This window comes from Polypterus senegalus, chromosome 3 (genome assembly GCF_016835505.1).
Source record: "Polypterus senegalus isolate Bchr_013 chromosome 3, ASM1683550v1, whole genome shotgun sequence".
NCBI classification, from domain to species: domain Eukaryota; kingdom Metazoa; phylum Chordata; class Cladistia; order Polypteriformes; family Polypteridae; genus Polypterus; species Polypterus senegalus.
Window position 1 is genome coordinate 286,397,570 of NC_053156.1, and position 27,299 is coordinate 286,424,868.

At 40.7% G+C, this 27,299-nt stretch overlaps 1 protein-coding gene across 6 annotated transcripts in view; it reads left to right on the forward strand.

Annotated features, from left to right (window-relative positions):
* Positions 1 to 27,299, forward strand: part of ppfia4 (PTPRF interacting protein alpha 4) — a 494,511-nt gene that overhangs the window by 452,610 nt on the left and 14,602 nt on the right. For all 6 annotated transcript variants that reach the window (XM_039749365.1, XM_039749366.1, XM_039749361.1 and 3 more), the window contains 4 exons: positions 1,537 to 1,634; positions 2,613 to 2,788; positions 6,564 to 6,632; positions 7,198 to 7,375. In XM_039749365.1, coding sequence (XP_039605299.1) covers positions 1,537 to 1,634; positions 2,613 to 2,788; positions 6,564 to 6,632; positions 7,198 to 7,375 — 521 coding nt within the window. The remainder of the gene's footprint in view (positions 1 to 1,536; positions 1,635 to 2,612; positions 2,789 to 6,563; positions 6,633 to 7,197; positions 7,376 to 27,299) is intronic.

The following is a 27,299-nucleotide window of genomic DNA, read 5'->3' on the forward strand; positions in this document are numbered from 1 at the left end:
CCACTAGCACTCAGGGTGGGAGTAATGTCCTGAAAATGTTCTCTCCCCCAGTTCTTCCACTATATAGGGCAGCGGCCACCTGCCACAATATATAATAATAATAGGTATTGTGTTAGGCTGCTCGTCCCTTTTAAAAGCAATCTGACTACATAGCACACGTCACTTGTAATGTGTTACCCCAACACTGATCAGAATTAAGCGCAAGGCCATTTTCTTTATGTGGCTTTCATTGTCCCAGTGGAAGTCATTAACCCTTAAACTGCCACATACTTGGGGGTTAATGTACCCCTGGACGCCAAATACTTTTTTGCTGCACATCTCAAGTAAACGTCACAATTCACACAGAAAATGTGAAATTTTAATGGAACACATATTTTTTTTCATGCAAAAAGCATTCCAATTACTGCAACACTGGTCATTTTACACACTGCCAATGAACTGTTAAAACCATTTAAAAAAAAAACTACTGCAACAATCTATTATTATATGTACTGTACAAGGTGCAACTGACGCCATCGATGAAATTCAGTAAATCACTGAGCCAACTGCGCCTGAACTGGCTGCGTGCAAACACACAGAGGTAAACACTGATGCCTGCAGGCTCGTCTAGTGTATCCTAGGGACAGTGATGCTGATTCGCTAGGGGGCGCCAGTGGTCATGAGCTGGCTGCTCAACGAAGGTACGGCAAGGACTGATCAGCTCCGGCGTGATAGCAAATTGCACTGGGAACCGACTATAGCCAGTTACGGCGTTCAATGAATGTGCGTCGCCAAATGTATGTTGCTGAATATACTTGGCTCTGGCATTTTAAGGGTTAAACATACCTAAAATTGCCAATAAAAGATATACTCTTGATTAATCAGGCTTGAGGGAGGGAGATCATGATGAATAACCATGAGATATGGATAACACATCCATCCGTTTCTAGAACTTGGCTTTATGTTTGCAGGATTGAAGGGAGCCTCTCCTAGCGTCATTGAAAGGGAGGCAGAATCTAATGTTAGATAAGAATGCCAGTCTGTTGAAGGGCACACACATGCACACATGGGGTCAATATGCACCACAAGTTAACTCAAATGTGTGGCTTTGGGATATAAAAATAAGCTTAATTAGGCGTATTCTTTTTTACTGCATTACACCATTACTGTATCATTTTATACCATTTACATTTTCCATAGCCTGAGAATGAAAAAACAAAAATTGAAATTTCGAAACACCATGGTTATTTTACCCACTAAAGTTTTACAAGAATGTTATTGAAAAAGCTGCTTACAGTGGATAAACAAAGTACTTAGTACTTCAATTTCTGTACAATTTTATTGTGTTGTAGATGTTATTTTTATTGTTTGCTTGTTTTTCTAGCAACTCACTAATGGTTCCAGTCCATGATTGGTTCAGTATGCACGAGAGGTCCTAAATGTCTAACGTCTTTATGCAGCAATTGTTAAGAGCAGGATCAATTCTCCTCTTTGTAAGTCTTGTTGACTTGGTGGCCACTATATAAAATGACATGTTTTGTTGTTATGTGCATACAGGACAAGTTTGCAGTATGGCATCATGTGTTTAAAGAGGCTAAATTATGACCGGAAGGAGCTGGAAAGAAGGAGAGAGGAATGTCAACATGAGATCAAAGGTTCAATTTCTTTTTAGCCTTACTTGGATGTTTTTTTTCTGTAGTAGTAATTGAAAGTCCAGTCTGTCACCAGTCATTTCCAAAGTTTCAGAGGAATCTGATACCAGCAGTGGCCAGCTCTACCATTTAGGCAAACTAGTTGGGTCATCTAGGCTGGGTGGCATTTTTAAAACCTTACACACCCTGGCTTATGAACACCTGAACTCAATGCAACTGTCTGACTTCCATTACCCCTAATATATTGGATTATTTTCACACTACTAGAAATATTTGGTCTTAACATTTTTTTTTTTTTTACTTTTGGTTGGGGAGAAAGCCCTTCAAAGAAACTATAATATGTATGAAATATATAGTATGATGGCACCTAGGATATAGTGCCTTTCATATCTATCTATCTATCTATCTATCTATCTATCTATCTATCTATTATATAGTGCCTTTCATATCTATCTATCTATCTATCTATCTATCTGTCTGTCTGTCTGTCTGTCTATCTATCTATTATATAGTGCCTTTCATATCTATCTATCTATCTATCTATCTATCTATCTATCTATCTATCTATCTATCTATTATATAGTGCCTTTCATATCTATCTATCTATCTATCTATCTATCTATCTATCTATCTATCTATCTATCTATTATATAGTGCCTTTCACATCTATCTATCTATCTATCTATCTATCTATCTATCTATCTATCTATCTATCTATCTATTATATAGTGCCTTTCATATCTATCTATCTATCTATCTATCTATCTATCTATCTATCTATCTATCTATCTATCTATCTATCTATCTATCTATCTATTTATAATTATCTGCTCTTTGAAGGGTATTATATCAGCTTCCATTCTGTTTGTCATTTTCATACATATGTGTAATGTAAAGGAAGAAAGAGAATCTGTTGGCTTTAAACAATTTTAATAATATTCACTTTTATTATTTCCTTTCTTTATTTCTTTATTCTTGTAGATACCCTGGTGTGGACAAATGACCATGTGATACATTGGGTTCAATCTATTGGACTGCGGGAGTACAGCAACAATCTACTAGAAAGTGGGGTGCACGGCGCACTGGTAGCTCTAGATGAGAATTTTGACTACAGCAGTCTAGCGCTTATTTTACAAATCCCAATGCAAAATACTCAGGTGAGGCAAACATCAGTGAAGAGCATGTTAGCAACTCCACATGTCATATTCCCAGAAGTGTTACTTCTTTCACTTTTTATTTAAAATGATAAAGATGACATACAGGCCTTAATTGTGTTTTTAATCTCATTTTCATATTAGTCAGCCATATGTAATACACAGAATATACTGTATGCCTTTAAGAATAATGGAAGAACTTCAGACAAATCTAATTTTAGTGCCCACACCCTCTACCCTGGGAGCACCGAGTCAAGTGTACTGTTAGGCCAGTCCCGTGTTAGGGTCACTTCTGTGAGAGTTAGGCTTCCTGTCTAATTCCGTTACTTTCTTCTGTTGAATACCAGGCAGCAGGACAGTTGTCACCATTTGTTGATATTTTAACTCCAAAGGCACTCCAATGTATTTGAAGAGAATCTCTTTTACTGATTTGACCCCATCTTGTTTATGCTGTTAAATTCTTGTCACACTTCCTCAGGAGTTCCCATTTCTCTTGACTCTGTGCTTAGGAACATTGTGTTTTATTGCTATAGACACTTGAAATAAGCTACGTGGACAGGACTGACGAGCTTTGTTAGCCTGATCTTGTTTCGATTGTTCTAATGGTCTAAGTTTTTATTGTCCTTATAAGGCACAACAGTTCTGTCCCCAATTGAATGCTTTTTTTTAAGCCCTTAAGCATGATGTTCTGGACAGAAGTCATTATCCTATGCTTCCCCAAACTTCTCTTGTCCTCCATTTTGCTGGGAGTGTCGAGTCCACTGTGCCAATGGGCCTGACCCACACTGACCAGAGACCACAATTCTGTAATCTCCAATGGCTCCAACCTTCTGTTGTAACTGCAGTTGCTACTTCTGCAGCCGTCTTGACCCAAATATCCCCTGCCCCTCAGAGCTAAAGGATCAGCTCCACTTCCCAGCAGGCTTACATCCAGTGTGTGAAATCTCCCGTGGTAATCAGGGGCTTCCTTTAGTGCTTCATTATTGGCTGAATACTGAACTCTGAATACTCTACATTTAGCTACTGTATATAGAAATTCTGTTACTTACAAAACGACTACCTTTAATAGATGAATACCCTCAAACATGGATATGTAACCTTCAAACAAAAGCCACACCACACCATACAACACTGTACTTCTGACCCTCATCACACAGTACGACCACTTTTTTGCGTGAGAGAGTAGAAGCCGCCAACTCACTCACTCACTCACTCACGGATGTTATCTTCAACAGCAGTGAAACCTGTGATTAAAATGTCACCCTCTGGTACACTTTTACCATTCTGGTTGAATTTTTCAAAATCCAAAAATCATGAGCAGAGAACTGTATTACAGTGGAACCTCGGTTCACGACCATAATTCGTTCCAGAACTTTGGTCATAAACCGAGTTGGTCGTGAACCGAAGCAGTTTCCCCCATAGGATTGTATGTAAATACAATTAATTCATTCCAGACCGTACAAACTGTATGTAAATATGTAAAAATATGTAAAGATTAAGCACAAATATAGTTAATTACACCATAGAATGCTCAGTGTAATAGTCAACTAATGTAAAAACATTGAATAACACTGACACAAAACACCCAGGCTCCCTGCTCAGCTACACGAGCAGGCTCGCTCGCGCTCTCTCTCTGTAGCACACACACCAACAAAGCCCCTCCCTCAGCTACAGGAGCAGCCTGGCTCGCGCTCTCTCTCTCTCTCTGTAGCACGAGCACACACACACACACACACACACGCACACACACACACCCCTATTCCCCCCTCCATCCCTTCCCTGTCAGCTGCACGCTCTCTCTCTGCGCTTGCTCGCTCGTGCTCTCTAATCTCTCTGTAGCAGGTGCTCGCGCAGCATTTTTTTTAAAATGAGTTTTAAGCACAGCAGAAAAAAAGGAACATCGACCAAATCCGAAGTGCATTTAAAAACGAACTCACAAGCAACCAAAAAAGTAAGATTGCAGGAGATCACGCTATTAAACTTAAAGCCTGATCGCTGTAAACACTTTTTATAAAATGAGTTTTAAGCACAGCGGGAAAAAAAAGGAACATTTGAAAAAAGAGAAAGGTAACATTGCATCTAATCGCGCTATGAAAAACTCCATCTGCAAACACTTTCATGAGTTTTAAGCACAAGGAAAAAAGCGAACATTTGCAACAAATCGTGTTATGAACTGAAAAATTAACTTTTGAAAAATCCGTAATACAAAAACCACCAAGAAAACTAACCTTGCATGAGTCGAGTTCTGGCATGAAGTGTTTTCCTTCAGGTGTTTTCTCTTGTGATTTCTTGGGTTTCTGGTGCTTTTAGCTGTTTAGCTGGTGGGAGTGAAAGCCTCATGCAGCCATTCCAAAAAGAACGTTCTTGTGACCCAACCCTTCATGTTTGCTGGCAGTCTGGCTTTGTTTACATTGCGCTGCTTGAAAGCACGAGGGTTCTCAAATTGATAAATGAGTAAACTGGTAAAGAGTTTTCCCACCTCTTGTAATTTCTTTACTTCAATTTCAATTTTCTTCTCACCACTCTTCACTTGCTTAGAAGACAATGGAAGGAGAACAATGAACAGAGCGCTTGCAGCAGTGGCTCGCTCGCTTTCTTTCTCCCTCAGGCTGCCTATGGTGGGGGGGATGGTGCGCTAGCACGTACAGGCTGGGGAGGGGGGGAGGAGGAGGAGGAGGAGATTGCTGCACGTGTTTGCCTGCCTATCTGCAGCCAGTAAGTACAGGCAAACACGTGCAGCAATCTCCTCCTCCTCCTCCTCCTCCCCCTCCCCAGCAGGCACGTGCTCGCTCGCTGCTCTCTCTCTCTCTCTGTCAGCTCAGCTCAGGCAGGCAAGGGAAACTGGCTTGTTCGTATACCGAGTGTGTGGTTGTGAACCGAGGCAAAAGTTTGGCAAGCTTTTTGGCCGTGAACCGGGATGTTCGTGAACCAAGGTTCCACTGTATTAATGTTACATTTGACATGTAGTTTTGTCTGTTACGAGGTTTGAGGATTCCATTTCTGACATGATTTTCATGTAATGCCCCATCATTTAAAAGTTCATTCTTGCAGTAATGTCTTAATGTTTGCAGTGCACCATCTATTGGAATGTATTTTGCAATGTTTTTAGTATAAAATGCATGCCATTTTTTCTTTCCAACAGATGGCGCATCACAATCATCAGCATTACTGTTGTGAATCCCTTACCAAATAACATATAACAGAGACATAGGAATGAGATGAACCTATAGATACACACACACACACACACACACACACACACACACACACACACACACACACAAAGACACTTGTCCTTTTATTAAGGTGGGCTATTTAGAAGCACAAATTCTCAGCAGTTGTCTACTCTTTTCCTATTTCTGTGCTGTGCTGCCTGTTGGGTATTTTAATGTTGGCGTTGCTTTTAAACATTAGTATACTAATGTCGATGGCTAAGCAAGAAGTGAATTTTAACAGTTAGGAATAGTGAGAAAAAACATAAAGAGGGAATTCTCAGAAGCTGCACATTTTGTCAGCCATCATGAATTAGTCTTTACTGGTTACTGGGCATCAAACTACAATATAAGGCTGCCTGTTCTATTCCTGCCTGTGCTTTACTCATTTCACCTGCCAGTGCTCCAGTGTAGTACTGTAGTGTCTGTACCTGGCGTATTATATATAATATGTACTTCACATATAATGAGGATAATTTAAGCAGTATAAAGCTGAATCTGTACTGGAGGTGGTTGTGTGATTTCTTGTCGTATGTGTAATGTGATTCTCTTGGCTCCATTTACAGGCAAGACAGGTGCTCGAGCGGGAATTTAACAACCTGTTAGCTTTGGGAACAGACAGACGCTTAGATGAGGTGAGCTTGTTGGTTTGTTTCTTTTTAATGATTAAACTTCTGTGATTTCTACCCACACTGTTGTCACATTCAATTCTCACCCATCTCTGCAAACTTTCTCACGTTTAGCAAAAAAAAAAAAAAAAGTACTTCTGATGTGAAAAGTTAGATTTGCAATGTATTTTAATTAATTTATTATTTTTATTTAATCAAGATTTGTGTGTTTTATTGGCTTTGGCCCTATAATTGAAAATAATAAAGGCTAACCACAAAATGAATAGTAATTTGAGTTCCTGTGAATATTTTGTCCTATTCAAGTTGGTAGAATTTTTATTCTTTTCTTATTTTTTCCATCTGCACTGATTCTTGAACACTTCTATATGTTAGCAGCCTGTCTGTATCAAATCATTTCTGGAATATTTTTAAACATTCTTCCTATTAGAATTACGAGATTCTGTTGTCACTAATTGTATATACTGTTGGTATTAATTATGTTTGGTCACATAACAGCATTTTCCAGTTTTCTCTGCATAATACTAATAAGAGACCTGCTTCACCCATAAATGTCTTATCTGCCTGCTTGCAGGGAGATGACAAATCTTTCAGGAGGTCACCGTCTTGGAGAAAACGTTTCCGTCCCCGGGACAGTCATGGCCTCAGTCTGATGCCTGGCTCCATTGAAACACTGCCAGCTGGCTTCAGAGTCACAGCCATGTCGATTCCTTCCACGATGCCTGTGCTGCCCAAGAAAATCCCACCAGAAGGTCAGTCAGAAACGTTTAGAATTCCTCTATAATCGTCTCGATTTGGGCTCAGAATCTGTCGGCCTGACTGAGGGACCTGAAGTGAGCATCATTTTTGGTACCGCATTGTTGTTTACTCGTCATAAAAGCTTATGTTATTTAGGCTATTTTTATATTTTGTGGATACATCTGATAAATTTAAAAAGCAGAAGACAGACACATTTGTCATTGGCTTATGAAGTAAAAATGGGGACTTTCAGAAAGAAAGAAAGAAACACTATATAATGGATAGATAGATAGATAGATAGATAGATAGATAGATAGATAGATAGATAGATAGATAGATAGATAGATAGATGGAAAGAAAAACTACAATTTCCATGCAGACCTGTGGGTGCCCAAAGAGGAGATCTACCAATAGGATGCTGCCACCTAGTGTACTGAGGGGAACCCACAGCCTCAGAAGGCAGTCTCCCTCTGCCACCAAACAAACCTGGCCGGGATGCCCGTCCATCCACATTCATACATACACAGAGAGAGAGAGATCATAACCGATATGAAAGGCACTATATAATAGATACATAGATAGATTAAAGGCACTATATGATAGATTGATTGATTGATTAAAGGCACTATATGATTGATAGATATGAAAGGCACTATAAGATAGATAGATAGATAGATAGATAGATGTCATGTCCCCAGGAGAAAATGTGTCTTTTCACAGAAAATAAATAAATATAACACAAAATTGAGTAATTTCAATTTACGACTTAGGTAGACTGATTAGAATAGCAGCTCTTTTGCATTTAGGCATTCTGGGAGGAAGAAGTGGGTCCAGGTGGATGAAGCCCAGATGGAATGGTGTTCATCATGCTTTCTGTAGAAGGAGTAGAAGAGAGTTAGTGCAGAATGCCATCTCCTGTCCCAGCAGATAATTACCATCACCCAGTAGGGTGTATCCTGATGTCTTGGCTAAATTGTCCAACACCGTATGGTCATTCTGGCCCTCTAACCATTCCCTGTCTCTGATTGGCTAACTCTCACCCCTTCACCATCTAACAGCTAATGTGTGGTGAGCATACTGGCACAAAAACGGCTGCCATCACATCATCAAGGTGGGTGCTGACATTGGTGGTGGTGGAATTTGCTCTCTACTCACTATTTAAAGTGCTTTGAGTAGTGAGCAAGCACTATATAAATGTAAAGAATTATTATCAGATAGATAGGTAGATATGAAAGGCACTATATGATAGATAGATAGATAGATAGATGAGTTCCTTCAGAAATTATTCAGGCCCCTTCACTTTTTATACATTTTATTGACACAGGCACTCAGACCCTTTCCTCAGCACCTTTGCAGTCTTTGGGGGTTTGACAAAAAAAAAGTTTTGTACACCTGGATTTCAGGATTTTCTGCCATTCTCCTCTGCAGATCTTCTCAAACACTTTTAGACTGAGTGAATCCCATCAATGGACTGATATTCCCAAGTCTCTCCAGAGGCGTTCTGTTGGGCTGAAGTCGAGGCTCTGGTTGGTCAACATAAAGACATTCCCAGAGTTGTCCTTAAGTCATTTCTCTGTTGTCCTTGCTCTGAATATTCGTTCCAGTGTACTCTGGAGCAGGTTTTGGTTAAGGATATCTCTGTACTTGGCTCCTTTTAGCTTTCCCTCAACTCAAGTCTCCCAGTTTCTGTTTCAGAAACACGGTCCCACCACAGTATGCTGCCACAACCACGCTTGACCATTGGAACAGCATAGCTTAGGTGATGAGAGGTGGCATGATTTCCTCTAGACATGACCCTTAGAACTGAGACCAAACAGTTCAAGCCTGGTTTCCTTGGACCAGAGAATTTTGTTTCTCATAGTCTTGAGAGTCATTTTGGTGGGTTTTAATGTATCATCTGGTCACTCTGTCATATTGTTGTGGTTCTGAGGTTAAGTATCTGCGCTGGTATCTGAAAGGTTGCTGGTCTGAATCCAATTTCAATTCTTTATTGTAATGTGTACAAGTACAAGTACCATGTACTGTACAATGAAATGCTTGCTTGCGTGTGCCCCTGCAGACAGTGAACATAGACAAAAAAAAAAACCCACACACAATAAATGAACATAAATAAGTAAATAAATAAAACCAGAATCCTAGGAATAAATAGAGACAGTGGCAGAAGTATATGTGCAGGTAGCAGTGGAGGTCACACAAGGTTACTGATTGTTCATGTGCATCTGAATGGACTTTAGTCTCTTCCCAGATGGGAGGAGGATGAAAAGTGCAGGGTGACTGGGGGTCCCGCCTGATACGGTTCACTTTCCTGAGACAGCGTGTAGTGTGGATGTCATGGATCGTAGGGAGCTGTGTGCCTGTGAACTGCTTTGCTGTGTTCACCTGAACTGAGCAGTTGCTGTACCAGGATGTGACGCATCCTGTCAGGATGGATTCCACAGTACACCTGTAGAATCTGCACAGGGTTGTGGGGGACATCTGGGCTTTACTCAGTCTCCTGAGGAAGTAGAGGCGTTGTTGGGCTTTGTTGACTACTGCCGCAGTGAGACTTGCCCATTTAAGGTCATCAGTGAGGGTGACTCCGAGGAACCTAAAGCTGCTGACCTGCTCCACAGCCTCACCTCCGATGTAGATGGGGTTGTGCTATGTTCCCTGTTTGCAGAAATCCACAATCATCTCCTTAGTTTTGCTAACATTGAGGGTGAGTTTGTTGTCTTGACACCATTCTGCCAGGAGTCTGACCTCCTCCCTGTAGGCCGTCTCATTGTCCTCACTGATCAGATCTATTACAGTGGTATCGTCAGAAAACTTCAGGATGGTGTTAGAGCTGTACTTAGCTACGCAGTCATGGGTGTAGAGAGAGTAAAGCAGGGGGCTCAGCACACTGCCCTGCAGGGTGCCAGTGTTGATGGTGATGATGGAGGAGGTTTTTCCACCAATACGCACTTACTGAGGTCTGCCGATGAGGAAGTCCAGTACCCAGTTGCACAGTGAAGAGCTAAGCCCCAGATCAAGGAATTTAGCGATGAGCTGAGATGGAATGGTGGTGTTAAATGCAGAGCTGTAGTCTACAAACAGCAGCCTGGCATAAGAGTTTTTGTTCTCCAGATGAGACAGGGTGGTGTGAAGTGTTATGGAGATGGCATCCTCTGTGGACCTGTTGTGACGGTAATCAGACTGGAGGGGGTCCAGACTGTCAGGGATGGTGTCCTTGATGTGTTCTAGCACCAGCCTCTCAAAGCATTCATGGCTATGGGAGTAAGTGCTAATGGGCGGTAATCATTAGGGCAGTCTACTTTATTTTTCTTTGGGACGGGGATGATGGTTGTGTGCTTGAAGCAGGTGGGGACAGATGAAACCCTCAGAGATGTGTTAAAAATATCCATAAAGACAGCAGCTAGCTGGTCGCAACATGTTTTTAAAACGCGACCTGAGACTCTGTCTGGGACAGGTGCTTTGCAGATGCCGAGTCGGGAAAAAGTCTTCCTCACGTCATCCTCGGAGTGCCTCAGGCTGGAGTCTTGCAGCGTTGCGGGCTGACGCACGGGCCTGTCCGTGTTAGCGAGCTTGAAGCGAGCGAAAAACACGTTCAACTCATCCGGGAGTGAAGCGGTGGTAGCTGTGGCCGCGTGTGTCCAGGGTTTGTATCCTGTGATCAGCTGAATACCCTGCCACATCCGACGACCTTCTGCTGTGCTGTTAAACTTAAAGTTTGAGGGCGTACTTGCGCTTTGCATATTTAATGGCTTTTCGGAGACCATACCTGCTCTTTTTGTATGCCTGTGTATCTCCGGAGTGAAACACACTGCTGCGCTCACGGATCCGCCGGCATACTTGGGCACACATCCAGGGCTTCTGGTTGGGAAATACACATACAGACTTTGTGGGTACGCAGTCATCCACACATTTCCCGATGAAGCTTGTGACAACTGCGGCATACTCGTCCAGATTTTCAGAGGACTCTTTGAAAACATCCCAATCCACAGATTCAAAACAGTCCCTAAGTTTATCCTCCGCTTCTGGGGTCCAACGGTGCACCTCTCACAAGACATGCTCTGCGCGCTTCAACTGCTGCTTGTAAACAGAGAGGAGTCAGCACAGAGCGGTGGTCTGACTGCCCGAGGTTCAGCTGCGGGAGCGAGCGATACGCGTTTTTGTGTGCGGTGTAGCCGTGGTCCAATGTATACGTACCCCTGGTGAGACAGGAGACGTGTTGGAAGTATTTGGCGTAAACGGACCTGAAGCTTGCTTTGTTGAAGACCCCGGCGATAATAACCAGACCATCAGGGTGTGTGTTTTCACAGTCCGTAATGAGGCCGTACAGTTCCTTAAGTGCGGTGCTGGTGTTTGCTTGCGAGGGTATGTAAACAGCTGCCATGTGTTCAGCTGTAAACTCCCTAAGCAGGTTAAATGGCCGGCACTTGATGATCAGACACTCCAGGTCCAATGAACAGCTTTGTGAAATGATTTCCACATCCGTATACCATGCGTTGTTGATGAGGAAGCATATTCCACCACCTCTCTTTTTTCCCGGAGGAGACTGACCGATCAGTGCGGTAGATAGAGAAGCCATCTGGCTGGACAGCCAAATCCGGTGTGCAGGTGGTGAGCCATGTTTCTGTCAAAAACACAACAGTCACGCAGATCTCGCTGAAAACAAAGTCTATCACAGAGATCATCTAGTTTGTTGTCCAGAGACTGCGCATTGGCCAGGATAATGCTAGGCAGTGGAAGTCTCAGTCCTCAGTGTTTTGTCCTCACTTGGATCTCGGCACACCGGCCATGTTTTCTCCTCTGCGTCCTCTGGGCATGGTTGGGCGGGTTGCGTCCGTCACCTTGGTCTCGAGTTATTGTGACGAGCAGCCCCTGATCAATAACTTCAAAAGTAGCGACTTGTGCCTTTGTTGCGCCAATGTTTACCAATGTTGTACAGTCGTACTTAATAAAACAGCGAACGGGAAGTGCAAACAGCAACAAAAATACAGACACAAAAACGAAAAGTCTGCGAGGAGCAGCACGCAATACATCGCCTCCTTCCAGCGCCATGTTTACGACAGAACAGCATGTTAATGACAGATTATTACCATGTTACTGCTAAAAGAGATCCTACTCTGCTGGACCCTTGAGTAAGGCCATTAACCTGCAATTGCTCCAGGGGCAATGTACAATGGCTGACCCTGCACTCTGTCCCCAAGGGGTATGCGAAAATTAACAAATTCCTAATACAAGAAATTGTAAAAGTTGAAATAAAGAACAAAAATGAAGCCCAGAGCAGTGGCTGTGGTGGAAACCTTCAGAGGTTTCTTCCATCTCTGCACAGTTTCTCTGGAACTCAGCAAGAGTGACCATTGGGTTCTTGGCCTCCTCTCTTACAATGGTCCTTCTCTCCAAAATTGCTGAGTTTGGCCAGGCAGCCAACTGTAGGAAGAGTTGTGGTTGTTCCAGTATTTTTCCATTTCTCAATTATGGAGGTCTTGTTAACCTTCAATGCTGCAGAAACATATCTGTTGCCTTCTCCAGACCTGTGCCTCAGGAACAATCCTGTCTCTGAGCTGAGGGATACCACACGGCACAGATTCCTTCGACCTCATGGTTTGGTTTTTGCTCATCTGTGGGACCTTCTGTAGACATCTGGGTACCTTTCCTAATCATGTGCTATCATTTTAATTGACCACTGGTGGACTCCAAAAAAGTAGAAAGAACATCTCAATGATGAGCAAAACAAGGGGATGCACCTGAGCTTAAATTTCAAGTATCGTAGTAAAGGGTCTGGATACTTGAGTTAGTGAGATATTTCAATTTTACTTTTTATTAAATGATTTTGTTTAACTTGACTCCTCTGTCCGTTTGTTTGTCTGGTTCATATCTTGCAAATGATTTTAAACCCACTTTTCACAAAGCGAATTTCTTCAAGTTTTGCATACGTGTTCCGTATCGAGGACAATACAATAATCCATCCAAACCAATGCAATTACATAACAAATTTTGCCATAATCAATGGCTATGCGATTCCAATTAACACACACACAACAGTGATGGAGAGAAAAAACGTGAGATATTGGAGCATACAAGTGAGTGATGCTTCCAGTGAGTGGAGTTGGTGAATACGCGTGACGCCTTTACTTGTTTACTCTTACGAAAGAACAGCCTTGATGATCATGGTGAGGAAGCATTGCCATAAACTTGTCATTTTGTCGACAATTTTTTTTTTTCTAATCCCATAAGAGCCTGAACGCAAAAATATAAGACACCAAAATATAATTCTTTTTAGTATTCAAATAATTCTACAAAGAAGATATATTATGTAATGCTTTTAAAGAAGCTTCCCATTCATAGAAAACAATTAAAGAAAAATACTCAAAAACTATGATTTTATTGATGTTATTTTATTCATATATAACCACGTAAATTGTGGTTAAAGAAAATTTTATTTTTGCTTTTTAGTGCATTTATAACTAAAGTAAATGAAATAGTTTTACTTAAAAAAAAATTATTATATTTGTTTAAACATGTAAAAATTCCTAAAATATTGTTTTCAATTTTTCTTTCTGGAATTTTAAGTGTTGATTGATGTGGGGAAGAATTAATTCAAATGGTTTTAGCATTAAGCTGTAACATAGCAAAATGTGAAAACTTTCTGAAGTCACTGTAGATTCTTCATATGAAATGATGAACGATAGATTAAATGATTATATGAAAATGAAATGACAAAAAGGAGTGAATGGCTTCACAACTCATAAACTATTGTATAAAACTAAAACTTTTAGCACTATTTTTGACAAAAAGGTCATTTTTTCAATGTGGTTTTATCAGTGACTAGCAAAATACCTGCGCTTCGCAGAGGAGAAGTAGTGTATTAAAGAAGTAATGAAAAAGGAAAGGAAACATTTTAAAAAATAATGTAACATGATTGTCAATGTAATTGTCGTAGGCTTATTTTAGTATTGAGAGTGAATTTGATGATTGTAAAGAGTTTCATTTAGGATTGTAATGAAACCGCCAAAAGGAGAGGTCAGTTCCGAAAGTTCCTTACGGCATAATGGTGAGAACCGCCAAACAGAAGATGTTATTTTCGAAAGTTCGTTACGGGGCACGGTGTGAAATGAAACATACTTAATGTTTGTAAGTGCAATGTAAAGGATGAGCATGGGAAATTTGGGCTTCCTACGTATATTGGAAGTCGCAGAAATAGTGAGGAGGGTTTCCCCCTACCCTATATATACACTTTAGGGCAGGGGTGCCCACACTTTTTCGGCTTGCGAGCAACTTTTAAAATGACCAGGTTGAAATGATCTACCTACATTAAAAATTATATATATATATACTGAGTATACTTTATACATAAAGTACATATTGTCATACCTTGCATAACTGAATAACCTTTATGGCACAATAACAATTCAATACATTTATGGTCACTACAGTATTTGGATTTAATAATCTTCATGTGGGAAAAGGCTGATCGCATAAATAAGTAGAGCCGAATAATGCAGTCAAGGAGGTTTTGAATTCAGCCGAGTGAAAAATGACGGCTGTCCGATTAACTGCGATTTTAGTTCCCTCTCCTTTCTCTTTCTCAGATTGCTTTTCTCAAGGAAGTCAGCTTCGTAGTTTTTCTGAACAGTTCGAAAGTGCCTTTCCACATTTTCCTTATTTGGAATAGCAGTGATAGATTGACAGATCAGACAAACACACTTCGATTGTGACATTTTAAGAGAAAAAAATCCTCTTCCAATTCCACATCCAGCCCATACCCTCCACAAACATTTTTTTTTAAATCCTCTATATATAAATTGGAAGGCTAACTAGATCACAGCCAGAGTTTTGCAGTAGGTTGTGCGGTTGATCGTGCGTACAGGATGACCAGTGTGTTAGAAGAAAAGAGATCTCAGACTGGCCACCCTGTATGTCAATCAAGTGGCAAATGCCATAGGGAGGATATATGATAGACTAACATTTAAAAAAAATTTTTTGGGAATTCAACGTAACCTACCTGCACTACCTTTGTAATCTACCAGTCGATCGCGATCGACGCATTGGGCACCCCTGGTTTAGGGGGTACACCTGTTTCTCCCCCTTGGGTGTTGCAATAGGACATGAAACAAACCTAACTTTTGTAAGTACACTACAAGGAATGAGCAAGCGAAATTTCAGCTTCCCACCTATATGGAAAGTGGGAGAACTAGTGATGAGTCAATGGGGGCTTTGGCCTTTTTTACAGTTGTGCTTGAAAGTTTGTGAACCCTTCAGAATTTTCTATATTTCTGCATAAATATGACCTATAACATCATCAGATTTTCACTCAAGTCCTAAAAGTAGATAAAGAGAAACCAGTTAAACAAATGAGACAAAAATATTATACTTTTATTATTTATTTATTGAGGAAAATGATCGAATATTACATATTTGTGAGTGGCAAAAGTATGTGAACCTCTAGGATGATCAGTTAGTTTGAAGGTGAAATTCGAGTCCGGTGTTTTCAGTCAATGGGATGACAATCAGGTGAGTGGGCACCCTGTGTTATTTAAAGAACAGGATCTATCAAAGTCTGCTCTTCACAACACATGTTTGTGGAAGTGTATCATGACACGAACAAAGGAGATTTCTGAGGACCTCACAAAAAGAGTTGTTGATGCTCATCAGGCTGGAAAAGGTTACAAAACCATCTCTAAAGAGTTTGGACTCCACCAATCCACAGTCAGACAGATTGTGTACAAATGGAGGAAATTCAAGACCATTGTTACCCTCCCCAGGAGTGGTCGACCAACAAAGATCACTCCAAGAGCAAGGCGTGTAATAGTCGGCGAGGTCACAAAGGACCCCAGGGTAACTTCTAAGCAACTGAAGGCCTCTCTCACATTGGCTAATGTTCATGAGTCCACCATCAGGAGAACACTGAACAACAATGGTGTGCATGGCAGGGTTGCAAGGAGAAAGCCACTGCTCTTCAAAAAAAAGCATTGCTGCTCATCTGCAGTTTGCTAAAGATCACGTGGACAAACAAGAAGGCTATTGGAAGAATGTTTGGTGGACGGATGAGACCAAAATAGAACTTTTTGGTTTAAATGAAAAGCGCTATGTTTGGAGAAAGGAAAACACTGCATTCCAGCATAAGAACCTTATCCCATCTGTGAAACATGGTGGTGGTAGTATCATGGTTTGGGCCTGTTTTGCTGCATCTGGGCCAGGACGGCTTGCCTTCATTGATGGAACAATGAATTCTGAATTATATCAGAGAATTCTAAAGGAAAATGTCAGGACATCTGTCCATGAACTGAATCTCAAGAGAAGGTGGGTCATTCAGCAAGACAACGACCCTGAGCACACAAGTCGTTCTACCAAAGAATAAAGTGAATGTTTTGGAATGGCCAAGTCAAAGTCCTGACCTTAATCCAATCGAAATGTTGTGGAAGGACCTGAAGTGAGCAGTTAATGTGAGGAAACCCACCAACATCCCAGAGTTGAAGCTGTTCTGTACGGAGAAATGGGCTAAAATTCCTCCAAGCCGGTGTGCAGGAATGATCAAAAGTTACCAGAAACGTTTAGTTGCAGTTATTGCTGCAAAGGGGGTCACACCAGATACTGAAAGCAAAGGTTCACATACTTTGCCACTCACAAATATGTAATATTCAATCATTTTCCTTAATATATAAATGACCAAGTATAATATTTTTGCCTCATTTGTTTAACTGGTTTCTCTTTATGTACTTTTAGGACTTGAGTGAAAATCTGATGATGTTTTAGGTCACATTTATGCAGAAATATAGAAAATTTTAAAGGGTTCACAAACCTTCAAGCACAACTGTATGTATAGATACGGTTTGATGTACAGAGAGATGAGTATTTGTTTCACCTACACACTTTTTATTCATTAGTATTTTATTGGTGTAAAGTTAAATGATGCAAATTTAAAAAAAAAAAAAAACATTGAAAAGATTTGTCAAGAGTGGTGCAGAATGCTGCGGTGGGTTGGCACCCTGCCCAGGATTGGTTCCGCCTTGTGCCCTGTGTTGGCTGGGATTGGCTCCAGCAGACCCCCGTGACCCTGTATTCGGATTCAGCGGGTTAGTACATGGATGGATGGATGGTGCAGAATGCTTTGTTTAGTTATATTAACCCAAATCTGTGTATTTGGAAGTAGTGACCAGAAGATGGCGATATTGTGCTGTCGGGGATGTTATTTTAGAGCAGCTTGTCATTTATTTACTTTGCCTGTGTGTGTCTATTAAGAGAGTTTAGTAGGTGCGTCTCTTGTTTTTCACTTAATGTGTTGGGCTAAATGAGGTAAAAATAAAAGCCACAAAATTCAAAGATCAAGCTTTGTGAAGAATGAAAAACTTTAATGTGACCCTAACAATAATACATTGCTCAACTAATGGAGAGTGGTGTGTGTGTTTTTATAGGTGAAAAAGTATCCAACTCCCATAAAATGCTTTATTTTTTTTAATATATCAAGATTTGATCTTCATGTAAACAGTGTTTTTAGATAAAGAAGATATAAATAACAAACATTCTATATTTGCACCAGTCAAGCCCTTTTCCTTCAGATCTTCTTCGACTTTATTCATCTACCTCCACTTTGGCGTGCCTAACTTTCTCTTACCCTGTTCTTCCATTCCCATCACTCTTTTGCCCACATCTTCATTGTCTCTCCTCGTCATATCTCCATACCACTTCAACCTCCTTTCCTGTAATTTCTTGGATTTCTCTCCCACTTTTATTGCACCTCTGATTGTCTCATTTCTTATTCTGTCCTTTTTTCTAACTCTTTTTTTTCTGCCATATCTAACTTCTTCTCCTGCACTCCCTTTAATGTCATGTCATTTTCCAACCCGTTATATCCTAACACAGGGTCACGTAGGTCTGCTGGAGCCAATCCCAGTCAGTACAGGGTACAAGGCAGGAACAAACCCGAGCAGGATGCCAGCCCACCGCAGGGCACACACACATACACACACCCATTTGCCCATTTCTCATCTTCTCTCATCATTGCTGGTCTTACCACTGTCTGAACACCTGACCTTTAACCTTCACCTTAATTGTTTGATCATACAACACTCCTGATACGTTCTTCCAATTGTTCCAGCCACACTTCACTCAATGGGTTGTTTCTGCATCTAATTTTCCATCTTGGGCTACCACTGATCCCAGATGTCTGAGCATATCCACTCTTTTCAGTGGCTGACCCTGCAGGCTAACTTCTGAATCCTGATCATTATTAAACCTCAGATATTTTGTCTTCTTCCTATTCATCTTCTCCATTCTACAATTCAGCGCAATTTGCACAAAGAACATCAGTATGGCAGGGTGATGAGAAAGAAGCCCTTTCTGCACTCACACCACAAACAGAGTCGCTTGTTGTATGCCAATGCTCATTTAGACAAGACAGATTCATTTTGGAACAAAGTGCTTTGGACTGATGAGACAAAAATTGAGTTATTTTGTCAGAACAAAAAGCGCTGTGCATGGTGGAGGAAGAACACCGCATTCCAAGAAAAACACCTGCTACCTACTGTCAAATTTGGTGAAGGTTCCATCATGCTATGTGGCTGTGTGGCTAGTTCAGGGACTGGGGCCCTTGTTAAAGTCGAGGGTCAGATGAATTCAACCCAATATCAACAAATTCTGTAGGATAATGTTCAAGCATCAGTCACAAAGTTGAAGTTACGCAGGGGTTTGATATTCCAACAAGACAATGACTCAAAACACAGTTCGAAATCTATAAAGGCATTCATGCTGAGGGAGAAGTACAATGTTCTGGAATGGCCGTCACAGTCCCCTGACTTGAATATCATTGAAAATCTATGGGATGATTTGAAGCAGGCTGTCCATGCTCGGCAGCCATCAAATTGAACTGAACTGGAGAGATTTTGTATGGAAGAATGGCCAGAAATACCTCAACCCAGAATCCAGACACTCATCAAAGGCTATAGGAGGACAGCGTCTAGAGGCTCAAAGGAGCAAAAGGAGGCTCAACTAAGTATTGATGTCATATCTCTGTTGGGGTGCCCAAATTTATGCACCTGTCTAATTTTGTTATGATGCATATTGCATATTTTCTGTCAATCCAATAAACTTAATGTCACTGCTGAAATGCTACCATTCCCATTAGGCATGTTATAGGTGAACACACACCCATTTGCCCATTTCTCATCTCCTCTCAAGGCATGTCAGATATTAAAAGGAAGTTGCTACTTTGAATGCTCAGCCAATGACAAACAAAAATCCAAAGAATTAAGAGGGGTTCCCAAACTTTTTCATATGACTGTAATAATAATAATAAGTTACATTTATAGAGTGCCTTCCACAAACCTAAGGTCAGTTTACATACAGAGTAAAAAAAAATTACACAGGTGACAAAAGTTCTTGGAAGAGATTGAGAAAAGATGAGAAAAGTGCAGAAAGAAGAGCAATCTCAGAGAGACTGAGGAAGACAGTTCCAGAGTTGAGAGGCCATAACACTGCAGGACCTGCCTCCCAGGGTGGAGAGTCTGGTGCGTTGGACAGTAAGGAGATTACTGCTCGAAGACCTGAGAGTGACAAGGAGTGTAAGGAGCTATGAGCTGAGCGAGGTAGAGAGGGGCAAGGTTATGTAGGGCTTTGAAGGTGAGAAGCAGAATCCTGAATTTAATCCTTGATGGAACCGGTAACCAGTGAAGCTGAGAGAGAGAACAGGGGAGATGTGAGAAAAACGCTTTGTGTGGCTGCGGAGTTCTGAATGTACTGTAGCCTCTGTATAGATTTTGCAGAGAGACCAATGAAGAGGGAATTACAGTAATCAATACGAGACATTATGAAAAAATGAACCAGAGTTTGAGCATCATTAAAGGACAGAAATGGACTGAGGCGGGCACTGTTACGTAGACGATAGAATGAAATTTTGGAAAGAGACCTAATGTGTAGCTCAAAGTTAATTGATGAATCAAACAAAACACCAAGATTTCTGACAACAGGAGCAGGTTTGACAAGTGTACCATCAACAGAAACAGAGAAGTTTTGCCTACCAGTAACACTTCAGTTTTATTGTCATTAAGTTTGAGAAAGTTATTTTCTATCCATAGCTTAAGCTCAGTGATGCAGTCAGTGAGTGTGCTGGGATGTGAATCTGCAGGGGAGTCTTTACTAAGATATAACTGTATATCGTCTGCATAACAGTAGAAGTTAATGCCATGTCTGCGAATAATCTGACCCAAAGGAAGGATATAAAGTAGAAAGAGTAATGGCCCAAGGACTGAACCCTGAGGGTCACCATGCGGCACAGGTGAGGTGGAGGATTTAGTGTGACAAACTGTTGCCTATTAGAGAGATATGATGTTAGCCATTGAAGAGCTAAGCCAGAGATCCCTACAGCAGAGAGACGAGACAGGAGGATTTCATGAGTGTCAAATGCTGCACTTAAATCAAGAAGGATGAGAATATCAAGTGAACAGCAATCTGCAGAACGGAGAAGATCATTAACTACACAGCAAAGAGCTGTCTCAGTTCTGAGCTGTGTACGAAAGCCAGACTGAAAAGGATCACAGAGTGTATTCTCTAGAAGAAAACCATGGAGTTGTGTTGCAACTACTCGTTCCATCACCTTAGCCAAAAAAGGAATATTAGAGATAGAGAGAGAAGGAGGATCCAGGTCAGGTTTTTTAAGGATTGGGGTAACTGCAGCAGTTTTGAGAACAGTAGGGACAGAATCTGATATCAAACATGCATTTATCAACGAGGCAACAGGAATACTAATTATGGATGAGCAGGTCTTAAGCAGAGAAGTGGGGGCAGGATCAAGCAGACAGGAGGAGGAATTAGACGTATTAATAAAGTGAGAGATGGCAAGAGAGTCAGCAGTCATCAGCATGCCAAGATTGAAAGAACTCTCAGAGGCCTTCACAAATAAGGTTATAGATGCCTATGGGTCTGGTAAGAGATTTAAAAAGGAAATCAACCTTCCTACTGTCTGGAAAATCATCTACAAGTTGGGAAGATTTCAAACAACTAGCTAGGACACCCTAGCAAGTTCAGCCCGGGAGCACAGTGCAGGATACTGTGTTTATATAGTTGATGCCCCGCGGTCCTGGGGAACGTTATTTCATGTATGCTGCAATATGGTGTATGGATAGTGTGACAATAAAGCCACTTGACTTGATTTGACTTTTTGCACAGAATAAATTCCATATCTTGCAAGTAACACTCATTTGTTTTGCTTTCAGTTACATCACCTTTATCTATAGATGCTATTTAATTGAAGGTCAGATCTTGATATGTCCACATGCGAGGGGGTACCCAAAAATAACCAGAATTGAAAAAAAAAATGTTAATAATTTTTGCTTACTGAAACTTTAGTCTTCCTCAAAGTACTCTCCGTGTGAATGAATGCCCTTGTCCCAGTGGTTTTCCCACTGGTGGAAACATTTTTGGAATTGCTGAAGAGGAACGTTGTCCAAGGCCTGCAGCGATTTTTCTTTGACTTCCTCCAGGGTACAAAACCGCTTTCCTTTGAGTTCTTTTTTCATATGTGGGAACAAGAAAAAGTCGCACGGAGCAAAGATCAGGGGCCTCATGTATAACGCCGTGCGTAGAACTCGCACTATAACATGGTGTAAGCACAAAAGCCAAAATGTGCTTACGCACAGAAAAATCCAGATGCAGGAATCTGTGCGTACTCCAACTTCCACGTTCTTCCGCTACATAAATCCCGATCAGCGTGAAAACTAACGCTCGTGCACGCGCTTTATATAACGCCCCAACTCCTCCCAGAATTCCGCCTCTTTGAATATGTAAATAAATATAAATCGCCCTTAAGCGCAGCTTTCTGTGAAAAGACAATGGGAAAAGAACGGGGGAAAATATAAGAATTTCAGCGAATACCAAGTGGAGGCAAAGGAAAAACATACTATTTGTTCAAATAAACCGTGGTATAATCAACAAAAGGAAGTTGATCGAGTGACATAGCGTGTTGGAGAAACTTGAAAGCTCACGTTCACAAAATCGCACAGTGCCGGAAATAAAAAAGAAGTCACATATCAAAGTCGCCGTGAAAAGAAGAGTTGTAAGCCCACTGTCTGAGTGTCATATGAAAGTTTATTAGGGTACAGAGAAAAAAGGCACACAGTGGGGAAAAAGCACGAAATGTCAACTTCAATCTCGACATTTCCACTTTAATCACGTAGTTTATTTTGTCATTAAAGTAGAACATCATAAACTTCATCTTAAAATCATTTAATTAACCAGTTTCTCAAATCAGATCGTAATTAAAGTAGCACGTTAAATGCTTTGTTTTGTATTTGATCTTCTATGTGCTCTATGTGTGTGAATCACTACTTGCTTCTTAAACCGGCTCTCTTCCTCCAACTGGACACAGAATCAATTACATTCGTAATATTACAGCTCTCTGAATAACTAAAATACTGAGATGTATACGTGATATCGTTTTCATGATGATAGGAGTTAAAGCACGTTATTAAACATGAGTTTCATGGCGCATTGATTGTGTGTGACCTTTGATGAAATAATTTATTGCAGCAGTACTCAGGGGCGGCTCTAGGCTGGTGGTGGCACTGGGCAGAGGAAGAATTGGCAGCTCCTTCGCCGGCCAATGTCAGTAAGGTATCTTATGCACGGTGGATGGCCACGTCCGTTGTGGCCACTGCATAGCCGCCTCGTGCTCATGACACAAGCATTTAACTTTTGCCGAAATTTGTCGCTGCGTTTTTAGCTGTGTTGTTATTTTCTCTTTCTGTGTTATATTCAATATATATTGGCGTAGTCGTCACTGCAGTCAGTGCTTTTCTTTCCCCAAATACCCAATCAGAATTGGGGAGCGCCGATTCTTTAAAACGTTTAAGGAACATTGAAATATCTTCGTAGTACATGTTTAATTATTCTATACTTTACGACACTCCCAGTGAAGAATATAGATTATTTAAATGAAGTTAAAGTTTTATCTGTATAATATAATAAACATATTTTGCTTCATTTCATCTTAAAAATGATATCGCCATCATATGTAAATACGCGCTTTATAAAGTGGCTCAGGTTGTGTAATATTATAACTGTAGTGCAAGTTTACAGTGGGGTGATTGTACTTATAAGTACAGACAGTTCTACAAGGAGCAATTGATTGAGTGCGTTTATAGTTCTTGGGATGAAACTTTTTCTGAACCGCGAGGCTCGTACAAGAAAGGCTTTGAAACGTTTTGCAGTGGCTGAGACAGCGTGTACTTGAAGCTGTATACCGATAATTCTCTTTCCGATCAGCTGCTGCTGTGATTCACACTCAGATACAGTGATATAAATACTGTATATCTTCCAATAGTAGCCCCGGCGTTTAAATAAAAAATTATTCTGACGGCCCGCCGTTTAAAAGAGACCGGCTATTATTCGCCTCACAGACGGAATGGTGATGGGTAAACGGGTTCATTTGGCAGTAAAATACGGTATGGTACCGTATTTACAGTCACAAAATATAGGCAACAACACCGGATGAACATTTCAGGATTTAATGAAATTATCAGTACAGCAGTACGGTCTTATTAAAGCAGTATACAGTACGGTACTACCGTAAGCATGAAAAACAGGTACGGTAGACGTCAACTTTCTTGCCAATGATGCCACCAGCACTGGCCTGCACCAGTCCGAATTTCGCACAAAAGCGCTCATCAGCCCGACAAATCCCCTGCGGAACATAAGGAAATGCAATAAGCTCCAAACTCACGCATATACGTATACATTATGACATGAGACTGGATAAGATACAATAAAGTACAGTACTTACCATCTACTCGTCATCTGAATAGGTAATGATTGCTTCGTTATTTGAGAGTTCTTCTTCATCTTCCTCTTCTTGTGATGGCAATACAGGTACTCCCATTGCTTGTTGTCACGCAGTAATCAGTTTTATCAGGATTAACGTGTCGAAGATGGCATTTTCATGTTCTTACCGCCACCTCTGCCCTCCCTGTGGGGTTATGATTGACGTGGAGACGAAAGGGCAAAATGTACACAAAGAAATTTCTTGACTTTCTCGCTTCTTCGATAGCATCCGACCGAAAAAACATTTTTGACATGAAAAGGTACTTACCGTATGATTCACTGCAGGAGGGCGGTAGCCCAGGTGGTACGAAAAGAGGATTAGTGTACGGAAAAGACAGTGGGTCATTGGAGATCAGCGTTTACTACAGACCGGCGCCTAAAGGAGACCGGCTACTATTAGAGACCGGCGTCTGTTTGTCGCGACATCTCTTCAAACCCGGCGTTTATTGGAAATGGGCGTCAATAAGAAGCCGGCCACTACTAGAAGATATACGGTACTCCGAGTGGTGCAGTGAGAGTAATATGGAAAAAGATGATCCGCTGTGGCAACTACTAATGGGAGCAGTTGAAAGAAGAAGGTGCAGTGAGAGTAACAACGCTAAAGCAGTTATGGTATTTGGAATACTATGGCTGTTCCCTGGACTAATATATTGTTACAAGTTAATTACAATCAGATGTGTTACACTAGTAAACAATGTGCGGTTAGTTTCAATGTATTTATAAAGCCGCGTCAGGAAAATAAGGTGTAACCACACAGGAACAGTAGCACTGCTTTGACGCTGGGTGCCGCCAGTCTGCAAAACCGAGCAGAGAACTTGCGTACAACAAGGTATGAGGTACCGTGGAAAAGTGTGTGGCTTTACGCCAAGTGTAGGTTTTATACATCGCGATTTGAGCGTGGAAAAGTTCTTAAGCAACATTTCTGTGCGTACGCACCGTTTATACATGAGGCCCCAGGCGAGTAGGGAAGGTGGCAAGAACGCAAGACACACAAGTCAATTCAGAAATCTCGTCAATAGTTCGATGCCGATCTTTGTAAATTACATTGCGAACTTTTTCAAGATTTTTGTCATTCCTAATTGCAGAAGGTCAGCCAGATCTTGGTTGGTCTTCAAGTGACATTTCCAATCGTTTGAAACGCAAAAACCACTCGGAGGCCTGCGTTTTACTTAAAGCTTCCTCTTTAAAAGCAGTTTCAAGCACCAGTACAATTTCATCAGTTTTTTTTCCCAAAATTAAATGCAGACTCACTGTTCTTTGTGATGGGTGATGTCACCTGATCTTGCCTCCATGCGACTTTTTCTTGTTCCCACATATGAAAAAACAACTTGGGACTAGTGCATTCATTCACATGGAGAGTACTTTGAAGGACTCTAAAGTTTCAGTAAGTAAACATTTATTTTTTCAGTTCGTTATTTTTGGGTACCCTCTCGTATGTTGAAATTTTCGGACGTGAGTGTCAGTAGGCTTTGCTGCCTAGGAACCAAGTTACCCAAACTATTCCATAACATTTCAGTAATTATTTACTGCTTTGATGCTGATCTTTCTGATTATAAAATCGGTCATAACGATAACAATTGGCAAGAAGAATTCAGAATTAATTGCAGACTTAACAGTATTTGAGAGTTCCTCTAGAGTGCCTCTTTCTCTGGCATGATTTGGCTCAAAAACTAATCAGCACATTGTCATCTCATAACTGGCTTAAGTTTCGAGTTTCGAGTGTATGGCAGGAGTAGGTGTAACAAGTTCAGAAGTGCTTTTAAAAGAAGCGTGTGTAGTGAAGTGTGGGGTCAACCTTTGGAAAAATGACAGTCTTGCTGGGAAGTAGTGAAAGATAGACAGGTGTGATCTTATGGTGGAATGACTCTAATCAGTGAAGAAGGAAAGACAAAGTTGTGGTTGTTAACAGGCTTACAATCTCTGAGAGAAGGAGAGCAAGTCAGGGTGAGGTGGAGAGACCCTGCAAGGAATGCATCTTAGGTTATAAGGTGAGATGAACGAAGCCCCGCTGTTAATATAAAAGGCAAGGTGTGAAGCAGGGATGGCCAGCGAGAGCTGGTATTGGTGGAAGGGACGGCTGCTAGGAATGCCCTTTGTTAGCAGCACGTGACGAGGTGAGACAACGCGTACTCTGCTGCCACAGAGCAGAGTGGAAGAAGACTGCTGGGAATTACTTGGGGGTCCACGTGAGTGCCAGAGTTTAAAGCAAAGCAGTGCCTGCATTGGAGAGATCATACGACAAGGCTGAAGGATGAAGTCCTAGTAATGTTCATGAGAACTTGCCTCTTCTGGTGTGGGCCAACTTGCTCTTTAGTGGTTTGTGTACTCTCCTGTCTGTGATGGACAATTTGCTTTAAAAAGAGAACCATTTTGAAAAATGTATTTTTAAAAGCTTTACTTATTTTATTCATCTGTTTGTTTGATCATTTGAATTATTTTTCTTTTTACCTTTCTTGTATACATAATGTAGAGAAAATATAGGAATCGTGAAAAAATTTGACCTCGAGATTTTAATGAGTCTTGACATTTTAGATCTTCCTGAGTCCCGAAAATACCATTTTTGAAATGATGTGTGTCTGTGTATGTAAACACAGTAACTCGAAAATGCTTTGCCTTGACTTTTTACACTTCCTTTATATCAAAAATAAGGAATCCTATCAACTTTTGGGCCACTTAAATGGTACTTTACCTGAACACATTTCAGATTTTTTTTGCAAAATAAACTCTGTACAATACCTCGAGAAAATATTCACTCCGTTTGGCCTGTTTTGTTGCATTACAACGTGGAATTAAAATTGATTTTTGGTACTTTACCTGAATACTTTCGCAAATTTTCAAGTAAATTATGGTTGTAATTACAGACACGATTCAAATTTTGTATAGATATTTATAATGATAAAAAGCAAACAGATAAGAAATTTGAGAAAACTTGCTGAACCGGAAGTAGTATTTTATTTAAACAACCATACAAATTTTTTGTATCATGGAAAAGGAAATGTGTACATGATATTAAAAACTGTATTAAATATAATTTATATTCTTTGAATAACTATTATTAATTTTATTTTAATTTATGCATCATCAGTTTAACAATAATGTGTAAACATTGAACACGCCATGTAAATATAAAAATGTAATCGG